Source organism: Cantharellus anzutake, assembly GCF_015039405.1.
Source record: "Cantharellus anzutake strain C23 chromosome Unknown EI90scaffold_11, whole genome shotgun sequence".
NCBI lineage: Eukaryota > Fungi > Basidiomycota > Agaricomycetes > Cantharellales > Hydnaceae > Cantharellus > Cantharellus anzutake.
In genome coordinates, this window is record NW_024066961.1 from 807,198 (window position 1) to 818,923 (window position 11,726).

An 11,726-nucleotide genomic window follows, 5' to 3' on the forward strand; every position below is an offset into this window, starting at 1 on the left:
TTCACCAAACGGGGCCAACCGATGTTTTGATACTTGCTGTATAATACCGGAAGAACCTTATACTTCTTGATATTGTTACGAAGTCATAGAGGCTGGAGTCCTACCTATGCTTCTTGACGGTTACCGAAACCATTTAAAGCTCTGGACAGGAGCCTAGCATGTATCCTTCCTGCAGACCTGTCGCTCCCTTACGAGTCCATTCCCCTGTAAGCCCTTGGCTGGCGGCTGTAGCGTGTTGCCATGACCTCGCAAGGCAGCATTGAAGAGATAAGCAAGCCAGTCGTTCGGTTGAGCGATGCTGAGAGTCCTGAAATCGGGTACCACCGAGGTTCGGATGATAAGGAGCCCGTCGTGGTGAAGCATGCCAGAAAGGTGTGTTTATGACGTGCCTATGATTGTGTCTATCTCGCTAAATGAATCCAGGGCGTTCTCGGTTTCTTCAGTGGTATCGAACGGACTGCCGCCGATGAAATCGAACAAATGGCTGAAAGTATCACATTCACTGAAGAGGAGGCGAAAGCTGTCAGACGCAAGATTGACTTGCGTGTTCTGCCAATCATTGTTTTCAGGTGTGCCAATCACCTCGACTCTCCTAATGCAAACAGTAAAATACGTCCTCATTTTATTTCCATCCCCTTACCTCCCTCAGTTATATCTGTGAGTCTTTTCCATGAGCGTTGTGCATACTATCTGAATATTGTGACTTTCTAGTCAATCAATTTGGTGCGCCCCATCCGGAGCAACCTTATTCATTTTGGCTAATCCTTGTTTCCGGCTCGCCATTGAGATCGTACCAACATGTGCGTACATCTCCATTCGACCTTAATATCTCCTGGATGTTGATATATTTCCTTCGACAGTGGGAACGCCCACGTCTTGTCTGATTTCAACAAGAATTTTGTTGGTATTATGGGGTTTGAACCACCTAATTTATCAAGCTCGTTCTCTTCGTTCCTTAGGGGATCACGGACAATCATAAATGGACTACTGTCCTTTCCGTGTTCTACACCGGCTACTGTCTCCTCGAGATCCCGTCAAATAGTCCGTTGCCCTTCATTTTCCCCTATTTGCCTAGTGTGGGTATCTGACACTGCTGTGTTCCTTAGTTTTGCAGCGACACATCGGTGCCAATCGTTTGTATGTAGAGTCCTGTCTCAGCGTCGGTGAAGTGGGACGGACGCCCATCACATCACCTTCCCCTTTTAGCTTCTTTCTTAGCTTATCCTTCTGGGGTCTCAGTTCCGTAAGCTTCGTGTATGCCAAGGGTTACACTGGGATCATCATTCTCCGGTACGTACAACTGTTCGTGTACTCGTCTTTTATGCTGGATTTTTTAGTACAGAATTCTTTTGGGAATTGGCGAGGTATCATAGAAATTTGCCACCACTATGAATGCGTCCGAGATGCTTAGCCCCCGTTTTCTAGGCTGGGTACTACGCAGGAATGATCTATTACCTCTCTTTCTGGCGCGTAGACCTTTCTCATCCATCACCGCCCGGTAAGTGTAACCCTATTCCCGTCCACAGGTACAAGCGCAGGGAGCTGGCGTTCCGTATTTCGCTTTGTATGACCGGTGAGATCATTCGGGTCCATGACTTCATTTGAATACCCGCTCACTGTCATTGTTACGAAGGTACCGTCCCCGGTTGGATAAGTGTAAATTATCATTATCTTTGATCCAAGTATTTAAAAAGTACAATCCTTACGTCAGTGGTCTCTTTCTAGGGTTTGTTGGCATTTGGTCTCGTCCGCCTTCATTCTTCCCACCTTGCTGGCTGGCAATTCCTCTATCTCGTCGAGGGACTTCCTACCCTCCTCATGGCTATCGTCATTCTTCTGTGGCTCCCACCTTTCCCTTTCGCCGCTACGTTTTTAACCAAGAAGCAGAGAGCCATTGCTCTCGCAAGACTGAAAGACCACAAGCCAAGGAGCCATGGTGGAGCTACCGGGTGGCAGGGCGTTAAACTCGTTCTGATGGATCCCCATTCATGGTGCTTCGTCGTTCTGTACTGCAGCTGTAAGTGAACTGTACTTACCCAGCTTCCCTGACTCAAATAATTCTTCTCTGCCCCATCAGTCGTACGTCTCCTTCCTCATGCCAGTACAACGGTGTCATCTTTGATTGATCCTCATGGTCATCGTCCTTCACTTCCCTATAGAATGTCTGCGTTGCCACCATTAGTTACTTCTTGCCAACCGTATGTATACGTTGCATCACGATTTCCCGGTATAATACTTATTCGTCTCCTCTCTTAGCTCATCAAGAAGCTCGGATACACTTCCATCCAAGCTCAAGGCCTTACCGTTGGACCCTACCTCGCTGGGATGTTTCTGGTCTGGTTCCAGGCCTGGCACAGTGACAAGACTCAGGACCGAGGCTACCACATCATGGGTTCCGCTCTCGTTGGCTTCCTCGGCTACGCCCTTCTGGCCATCTGCGCGGAAAAGAATTATCATGTTTCTTACTTTGCCATGTACCTCATCGTCGCTGGTATTTATAGCTTGTTCCCATTGGTAATGTACGTTCGGTGGACCTCTGACCTTTGTTGCGGGCGGATTATTGATAATTGTACAATGTTCAGGAGTTGGGCTTCCAACACCATGTCTCCTACCTCGAAGCGTGGTGTTGGGACAGCGTTCATCGTCTCCATCTCCAATTGTATCTCCATGTATGCATTATGGGTCCCGATTGCTTCGCCAGGAGGTCTGATTTCACTTCTAGTGCCTCCCCTCAAATTTATTTTGATCCCGAGGATTCTTTCAGAAAGGCACACGCCATGTCCGCAGGGTATGTCATTCCTTCAACGTGGCTTTCTCAATGCATGCCTCGTCTAAACACAGAATCTCGATCTATTGTAGTTTTATATTCCTTGCATGCGTGACGGCCTTCGTCCTCCGAACTCGACTTGCCTACCTCAACAAGAAGCGTGATGGAATTCTTGAGAGACTTCCCCAACATGAGAAACAGATGCTAGAGGCCTCGGCTACGCTTGAGGAGCTCGCCGATCACGACGTGAGGTACAGATATATGACATAAACTCTTGACTGGCCATTTTTCGTGTTGGGGGCCTTTTTTTCCCTCTTCTGTCTTTTGTTTGAACTTCCGCCGATTGGAGATACTCCGACTATTATACCAGACTCGTACGCCGTCGTCGTTGCTCGTGGACGCGATTCGCTTTTTTGAATCATAATTTATGAGCGTTTTCAAAAGTCAACTGTTGCGGAAATAAACACAAGTCCGTCAACTCAACCAACCATTTCCCCTTGCGAATTGACCCTGCTTCCAAAAGCTCTTAAGTCCTCTCCAGTCCTCTTCTAGACAATGCTCAGAGTCATTCCGCCTGCGCCGCCGGGTTTTTAACCAACCAATAAACCATCATTACGAATAACGAGTGGATTGGTGGTGGCGTTTGGTGGTGTTAGCATTCCGGGCAGCTCCCGTATACATCGCTATTCACAACAGAACGTTAGCTTACGCGTGCTCCGGCTTAGTAGGGTCTCGTCGGATGATGGTTAAATGCGTCTTTCTGCGAGGCTATTGATACTAGAACGTTAGCCCACGTATCGTGTCACTCGGTTTTATTTAGTTCCAGACACCTATGTGCCATTCAATCTTTTAGATTAGGCGGATTCGGAAAACAAGGATGCGATGAAATGTTTTCTCCCTGTGTTGTACTTTAGGCGCGGAATCGCCACCCGGCTTTCGTTGGATGTCCGCCCACTTGTAAGGGTGGACCTACACAGCCAGAGGCAACGCACAGGAGAGTTTTGATGAACGTGTGATTTTTGATATGAAATTTATTCCGCATCAAGGTGTGTTGCTGGCATAGATATGAAAACGGCAATGATAAGCTCTCCTTCGCAGCCTGGTGTTTCGGGGGGCACTCATGATCGACTAAGTAATATGCGGCCTGGATGCAAAGGACAGACTCGGTGATAATTCCGGCGCATCCCAGTAAATGTTCTCCGTAGACGCAAAGTACTGAAATGAAGCAGTGCTCCGAACTTGGACAAGGGGTTGTTGAGTTTGCTGTGCATCAATTGAGTTTCTGTATCCGCTGTCGTTCTCCCCTTTGGCCTATATCAGTCAAGTCACTCTGCATTCGACATTCCCCCTTGAACTTCTCGCTTGTCCCTTCTATCCTCTCTGTAGATCCACTTTGCATTTCAATGGCACCACAACCTCAACCCGTTCCATGCCAGGTTAGGGAAAGTCGATCGAGATCGCATCGGCCCCATTGAGACATCGAGTGTGAATGCTGAGCATTATTGTTCTTACGACAGTACCGGACTGGAAAGACTCTCGGTAGTGGCACATATGCCGTGGTTAAGGAAGCGGTTCACGTAAAGACTGGAAAATACTATGCATGCAAGGTGATCAGCAAGAAATTGATGGAGGGACGTGAACATATGGTGGGTTGTGCTGATCCAGCCTGTCATGAGCTGTTGATGGTCTGAAGTACACGACGGATTGCCTTTATTTTAGGTTCGAAATGAGATCGCTGTCCTCAAAAAGGTTTCAAGTGGACATCGCAATATCGTGACATTGTACGATTATTTTGAGGTGGGCGCTTACCCGAATGCCTTCTTTACAAATGTGACTCAAATGGATGCCTTGGATAGACTGCCCACAACCTCTACCTTTGCTTCGATTTATGCACGGGAGGCGAGTTGTTCGACCGTATCTGCGCCAAAGGCCAATACTATGAACTGTGCGTGACTCATCATTATTGCTTCCCAAATGCTTGACCACATGCTTGCATTTTTTAGTGATGCCGCCGAACTTGTGCGGACGATTCTCAGGCTGTCCAGTATATTCACGACGCGGGGATCGTACACCGGGACCTCAAGCCCGAGAACCTCCTCTTCCGTACCAAGGCCGAGGATGCAGATATTATGATCGCAGACTTCGGGCTGAGTCGTGTCATGGACGAGAAGAAACATGCGTTGTTAACTGAGATATGCGGCACTCCAGGAGTAGGTTGACCTCGTGCTCTTTCTCCTGGGCTGGTTTACATCTTCACTCCTTCAGTACATGGCTCCAGAAATATTCAAGAAGAGTAAGTGGGCTAAAGGACATGCCACTGCGAAGCTGATCAAATCATAGTCGGCCATGGAAAACCGGTTGACATATGGGCCATGGGGGTCATTACCTATTTCTTGCTTTGTGGTATATGTCAAGACTGGAGGTCTGTAGTCTCATGACTAAACGCTGGACTATAGGTTATACACCATTCGATCGTGACAACCAACAGCAGGAAATCAACGCGATAATCGCTGGTGACTACAAATTCGAACCAGGTACGTCGTAGGCCCTGCCCAACCGCCCAGGTCTCATTGCATACCCCAAGAACAATACTGGGAGGGTGTCTCCGAGACGGCTCGAGATTTTGTTCGGACATGTCTTACTATCGATCCAACAAGGCGTCCTACAGCGAAGGAGGCCCTCCTGCACCCTTGGCTGTCTTCTACAACACCCCACTTCGTACCAGATCCTCAGAGCGTCGCTGGGACACCCACCGATCTGCTTCCTCAGATCAAGAAAGCGTTCGATGCCAGAAAGACTTGTACGTTCGGTATAATCGAATTGCGCACTGCTCATAATGATTCACTCGCCTCCTAAATTAGTCCGGAAAGCCGTCTTTAGCATGATGGCGGTTCGAAGGATGTCCGCCACGGCGGCTCAGACCAATCAGCTTGCGAATGAGCTCGCAGCCTATAAACTTTCGGCAGAGGCGGTGAGTTGCTCCGCGGTAGTCATTTATTATTCGCTGATGTGAACTCCATTTGCCTCACCTAGGAACAAACGCATGCGGATTCCGAAGTCATTTTCCACCACATGACGCATGGTGACGAGAAAGACCAGCCACCGCCTGACAGCCCTCCGAAAAAAGGAGAGATCTCCCCTTCCATAGAGACCGGCTCAGCGTCCCTGAGCGCAACTGCCAATGGACCCACGAAGTGATTCCCATCACGTCTTGCTCAGATGGTCGTGCCAATTCGGCGATTCGAGTGCTCCCGTCTATTTACAGTTCCTCTGCATCTGATTGTACAACGTCGATTGTTTCCATTACGTGTAATTGGTTCTTGATGTTCATCGTATCAAGGAAATGCCCGGTATTTATACTGCAAGGGAGTGGCCTGGCTTAGATTGATCTTGTTGGATTCTGCAGCGAATGATATTCAAATATTGGCTGCAACTGCAACTTACTAAAATGGGCAAGCGCGCGCTAGGGCGACATCGCCTTACGTAAGCGAATCACGTTCAGGCTCTGTGAGCTTCACGAAACTCCCCAAGATGAGGGTGAAGACTCTCGAGATTCGCTGGCACGAAAGCGCCCCGATATATGCGCTAGATTACCAGATACCAGTCGCCTCCATCAAAAAGATACTTGCGCCGCGCATTCAAAGAGACCCAGCATCGTCCTCCCTCCCATCGCCAGTCGTTGGCAGTGGTAGTGGCAGTTTGAATTTGGATTCTGCGCAAGTTCAGCCACCGTCATATCGCTTGGCTACCAGCGGTGGTGATAACAATGTCCGCGTGAGTGCTTTATGGCTACCGCCCTGGCTGTCGAACTGCGATTCAAACTCAAATTGCGTTGAAACTGTATTCCTTCATGATATCTCTTGCGCGAACGAACATCTGTTAAATATCGACGTGTCCCGAGTAGGTATGGATGGTTTATCCAAACATCCTTCCTCCAGCAACTCTTGCCGCGGCAAGTTCGGTGACGGGTCAACGCCCCACACCCCACCCACCTCGGGTGGAATATCTTGCCACTCTCAGCAAACATACTGCTACCGTCAATGTTGTCCGCTGGAGCCCGAATGGAGAGTTCCTGGCCTCTGCTGGCGATGGTACGTGTATCGTATCCTTGAACGTAGGTTACGAAACTCACAATTTTAGTTTAGATGGAATGATAGTCGTTTGGAGCCCAAGCGACCGTCCATCAGTAAGCTATGGAAGTGATTCTACTTCGGATGACACTCAGTACGGTAAGGAGTATTGGCGGGCACGGTTGGTACTTCGGTGCACAACTAGAGAAGTGTACGACCTCGCCTGGAGTCCGAATGGCGATTGGATTGTCGCCGGGAGTACGGATAATACCGCTCGCATCTTTAGTGCCGCAGATGGTTTGTCCCTATTGGATGTCTTTAAACGATTCAGCCCGAATTAACTCCTGCACAGGGACATGTGTGCAAGAGATCACCGATCATTCGCATTATGTGCAGGGTGTTGCTTGGGACCCTATGAATGAATTTCTGGCGACACAAAGCAGTGACAGGTGCGGGCATCTTTGATATCCCTCTGGACGAGGACTCAACTAGCAATCTTGAAGGTCCGTCCATGTGTATGGAATAAACACTAAAAGAGGTGGCTTCGAAGTGTACTCCGTGGGCAAGAATATGAAGATGCCTCTGCGGCACAACCGCACCCCCAGTTCCTCGTCACTTCCACCCATTCAAACACCGTTGTCAATGCGTCCGAACCTGGCTCGGCGTTCGTCGACTGTCAGCGAGGCGGACTCAGCTATCACATCTGCCAGCGAGATGAAAGATGAGAATCACAACTATTTCCACTCCGCGCATGTTCCGCCCCCTCCCATCGAAACCAGTTTGGATAATGGTCCCCGGGCTCCTCTGACACCCACAGCATCCGTCATAAGCTCAGTTTCTGCTATGAATCCGCCCAAGGAGAGCGGCCCAGTATCTCGGTCACGCAGATCTTCTTTCTCCTCAGTGGCAAATGCCAACTCTCCGGCATTGTCTGTCCGAAATTTTGGTCGGTCACCATCACCAATGCCACCCCTCCCGGCGATACGAACGCCTATTGCAACGCCCTCTTGGGCTAATGTGAAGCTGTATGGTGATGAAGGCTTCACAAATTTTTTCAGGCGACTCACTTTTAGTCCGGATGGTGCTCTTCTTCTTACCCCGCTGGGCACTTCGAAGATCCCAACGTCATCCCCAGCAAGTCTTCAAATACCAACAAACAGAAGGATGATCCCCCGATACAGTCCGCTAAGAAGCCCAGTGGGGATGGTGGCGCATCTTCCTCGTCCGTTTTCATCTATTCTCGAGCGAATTTTGCGAAGCCGCCCATAGCTCATCTTCCTGGGCACAAGTCTGCTAGTGTGGCGGTTAGATTTTCTCCAGTTCTGTACGAATTAAGGCCAAACGTGTCAGCTCCACGGTCAGCAGCTGATGCGAAGACGATCATTCTGGAGGCTGGGAAAGAACAAATTATCGATCTGAACGGTGCGCCTGACGCCGCCAGCGTCATCCAATCGCCCATCTCCATTCCCTCGACTCCCAATCCACTGAATACCAACACCGCTCCGTCTTTCCCCCCGCCCTCACCCGCGTCGTCTACGCCATCAAATCGTGCTCGGACGCCTTCCAAGGAGACTTCAGGAAGTGGTGTTTCTCTTTCCACCGCGTCAGTTTTTGCACTCCCTTATCGGATGATGTATGCGGTCGCTACACAAGATACAGTGGTTGTATACGACACACAGCAGGCAGGGCCCATTTGTTTGTTCACAAATTTGCATTATGCTGGATTCACTGATGTTGCATGGTAAGATTTTTTTCTCAAGCACGGTTGAGTGGGATTCAATTCAAAGGTTCTACATACTATCTAGGGCGCCAGACGGGCAGTCTTTAATGCTGGCATCCGCAGATGGCTACTGTTCGATTGTGCTTTTCGACGAGCCTCTTCCCCTTTACCACACTCAGCAGCACAACATGCAAATGCAGGCCATTGCTGGTCCAGTTTCAACGCCGCTACATGCGCATCATGCGCTTCCGTTTGCACCTACCGGCTCAGCGCCAAGCGCTTCGCTGAAGCGAAGTGAGCCTCCGACTCCTGTGGAGGAACCAACACCGCTACCTACCCTTGAGGCGCCGAGCTCGGCAACACCAGAGACATCTGAGAATTCACGCGAGCCAAAAAAGAAAAAGAGACGCATTCAGCCGACTCACCATGGGAGCATCGACTAATTATTCGATTTGTATAGTTCTGATATCTCCCTGCTCGCCTGATTTCTGTGTCTTGATTTTTTTTGCGAAGTACTAGTTTTTTGAGTTTAGTGTTCTTGTTACGTTAACTTTTGAAAGCCAGATCCAAATCCAAGCTTGACAACGACATCGGAAAATGCATTGAAGTGATCGGAATCAGCGAATAATATACAATATTAATAAAGGACCTGGTGTAGAAGCTGCCTATGAATGTGCTTTCTGATTTCGACTGGGATTCAAAGGTGACAGTGATGAGGCAATCGTTTGAATCGTCTCTCCACGCTCGTTCAGTCTGGTTGGTGGGGGCGGTGGCTTTCGTCGTTTTTGGGGTGGCGGCGGAGGGGGCTTTTTTTTCTTTAAGATTGTTGTTGAAGGCGAAGTGAATGAGTTAGGTGGATTCATAGAGGCGGCAGGGATAGAAACCACAGATTCGGGATTTATGATCCGGACAATGGATTCCCCTCGATCACTTCCGGGAGAGGGGCAGTTAGGGATGGAGAGGTTGGGTCCAGAGTGTAAGATCTGTCAATGGCATTCACTCGTGTACGGATAGCAGGTAATGATTTGGAGGTCGGTATCCCAGAATCTGAAATGCTAGTAGGAGAATGAGGCTCAACTAGAAGGGACTTTGACGTCTTCGGATGCTTCCTCTCGTGTTCGTTGTAAACAGCGGCGACGGGGGGAGAGATGCTGTGCCGTCGTTGTCCCTCTCAACGTCGAGAGTTGGGAAATTCAATGTCGAACTAGGCCGTGCCTTCAGGGCCATCTTCCTTTTAGACGGAGTTCGTCTAATTGACGCTCGGCGCCGTGTATGGCCCTGCATGTCCAAGTCTGACACTAATCCACTTGCTTCTTCAAGGCTGGCTGTAGACAGGAGCTCAACGCTCGCACTTCTGGTTACCATTCTGGGTGGGATACTTCTGTCTTGGAGATGGCGTGGCCCATTGGTCATGACCGCTTGATTCGACCCGTTTGTAAAAGGGATTTGGGCGGGAGGACCTGTTTGCGTACTGCAGAAATCCACGCTCGTAGCATCTTGATCTACTGTTGGAGTGCTCACTGTTGGCGTTGGTGGAGCAACGGATTTCGTCCATTCGGCAGACAGACATCGGCCGACGAGCCTCCGAGTGGTGGGATCTATGTCTCGTATTTGTGCGTGGGAGATAAAATTGTCCAATGTGTGGCGAACTAGCAGGGGCTTGTGGGGATTTTTTCGCAACTGCGTGTTGTTAAGCAATGGGTTCAAAACGCGGAGATACGTATGTTTAAGCTTATAAAAACTGCGTTAGCTTTGCTGCACGTTGGATTCAGTAGACATGGTCTTACTGATTGTTGATCATCGGATAAGTTATTCAGTTCTCGGATAAATACCTCTACAAGGACGCGAAGGTCATTGGTATAGAAGCATTCTTGTGTGCCCGGTGTAGTGAATAGCAGATAGAGCATTTTCAAAATCAGGAGCTCCAAGCAGCGGTCTTCCTCGGTTTCATCTGTTTAGAACACGCCATTCTGAGGATAACTCCAGTACATTCTAACAATAGAGTCCCTACCGATTCGATTTAGCATGAATATGAGGTTCTCGCTGAATGTTTTGCTCTCGTTCAGTCGCTTCATGAGAATCGAGATAATGCGATTTTCCTGTTGCACGTCATCTGCACTCCGGATCCCTTTTCCCAGTGACGCTACCATGAATTGCTCGTTCAAAGCGACCTGCGGGTAGTATGTTAACGGACGGTGAGGGAGAGATTAAGTGCCCTCACAATGAGCTTTATTAAGGAATAATTCAGGGTCTCGCTGGAGCGTGTGGACTCGATAACTTCGAATAAGTGTTCAATGAATGAATCCTTGAAGACCTCTGAACACAATGAGCGCTGAAACACATTACTTTTTTGCATTGACGTACTGAGTTCAGCAAAACTCCATTTTTGGACTCGACATATTTCGTATAGCATCTCGCAGGCCAATAGTGCCAATTTCCCTTCAATGAAATTCGCCGAGGCATCGCCAATCTCGATAGTGAGGTGGTCCATGAGATGTCCTAGTAAAGGTCTCCACCGCTTTTCTGCTCGGAAAAAGGGGGGATGTCGCGATCCCCAACACAGGAACACGTTATAAAGGATGAATAGCTGATGTGGGTCTGTGCTCTTGTGAGCGTCCTCGAGGAGCAAGTCGCATGATCGTCCGGAATGAAAGGTGAAGAAGTCGGAGTCGAGTAGGAGCTGACAAGAGTGTTCTAGCTGAGCTAACGTAGAAAGGTAGCGTTCTGGGATACACAATCAGCGTCAAGACCCGGTGCAGGGAACGGCCTAGCTCACCATGATAAGTGGCACAGAATGAGATGAAGATGCGCAAAATTGCATCTAATTCGGCCAGCGTAGCGTCTCTAGGAACGTTCAATATATCGGAAATCTCTAGCACGCATCATGAAGCCCACTTCAGCCATTATCCTAACGTCTCTGACAAATACTGCTCACCCAGCCAGAATTGCTGAGGAGTCTCGAGATGATACTCAATGCCAAATGCATCCATGTTTAGTTTCCGATCCCAAAGAAGCCTCACAGACGTTGGAATAACATGAAAGAGTTATCGCACGACGTTCACTGGCAGCACACACGGCTTAATGTCGAGAAGCCGCAGAAATGCCCAGCTGGTGTCCGAATCACGAGCCACTTGTATTGGGTTGTTTGAGTCGATGTGAGATTAAGCAT

The 11,726-nt window shown here is 49.0% G+C and overlaps 4 protein-coding genes across 4 annotated transcripts; 3 read left to right on the forward strand and 1 right to left on the reverse strand.

Moving 5' to 3' along the window:
- Positions 1 to 240: 240 nt before the first annotated feature.
- EI90DRAFT_3014191 (MFS general substrate transporter) lies at positions 241 to 3,037 on the forward strand (the record flags this gene model as incomplete). Its single annotated transcript, XM_039056753.1, has 17 exons — positions 241 to 372; positions 424 to 569; positions 650 to 657; positions 712 to 800; positions 960 to 1,041; positions 1,107 to 1,137; positions 1,219 to 1,290; positions 1,343 to 1,364; positions 1,426 to 1,498; positions 1,634 to 1,656; positions 1,726 to 2,017; positions 2,078 to 2,079; positions 2,160 to 2,198; positions 2,257 to 2,519; positions 2,583 to 2,669; positions 2,723 to 2,788; positions 2,860 to 3,037. 17 exons carry the CDS (start codon positions 241 to 243, stop codon positions 3,035 to 3,037), a joined length of 1,605 nt encoding a protein of 534 aa, XP_038919250.1.
- Positions 3,038 to 4,170: 1,133 nt separating this feature from the next.
- EI90DRAFT_3279901 (CAMK/CAMK1 protein kinase) lies at positions 4,171 to 5,965 on the forward strand (the record flags this gene model as incomplete). The annotated part of the gene is made up of 12 exons (XM_039066718.1): positions 4,171 to 4,203; positions 4,285 to 4,413; positions 4,487 to 4,564; positions 4,624 to 4,712; positions 4,771 to 4,786; positions 4,813 to 4,977; positions 5,033 to 5,060; positions 5,108 to 5,170; positions 5,224 to 5,301; positions 5,352 to 5,567; positions 5,629 to 5,738; positions 5,801 to 5,965. The coding sequence occupies 12 exons, from the start codon at positions 4,171 to 4,173 to the stop codon at positions 5,963 to 5,965; spliced, it is 1,170 nt and encodes a 389-aa protein (XP_038919251.1).
- Positions 5,966 to 6,298: 333 nt separating this feature from the next.
- Positions 6,299 to 9,000, forward strand: EI90DRAFT_3119707 (WD40-repeat-containing domain protein; the record flags this gene model as incomplete). The annotated part of the gene is made up of 7 exons (XM_039063237.1): positions 6,299 to 6,541; positions 6,672 to 6,858; positions 6,913 to 7,134; positions 7,190 to 7,286; positions 7,341 to 7,854; positions 7,911 to 8,578; positions 8,643 to 9,000. The coding sequence occupies 7 exons, from the start codon at positions 6,299 to 6,301 to the stop codon at positions 8,998 to 9,000; spliced, it is 2,289 nt and encodes a 762-aa protein (XP_038919252.1).
- Positions 9,001 to 9,634: 634 nt separating this feature from the next.
- Positions 9,635 to 11,547, reverse strand: EI90DRAFT_2911455 (uncharacterized protein; the record flags this gene model as incomplete). Its single annotated transcript, XM_039054424.1, has 7 exons — positions 9,635 to 10,288; positions 10,345 to 10,508; positions 10,569 to 10,728; positions 10,779 to 10,873; positions 10,922 to 11,281; positions 11,334 to 11,429; positions 11,493 to 11,547. 7 exons carry the CDS (start codon positions 11,545 to 11,547, stop codon positions 9,635 to 9,637), a joined length of 1,584 nt encoding a protein of 527 aa, XP_038919253.1.
- Between the last annotated feature and the right edge of the window lie 179 nt (positions 11,548 to 11,726).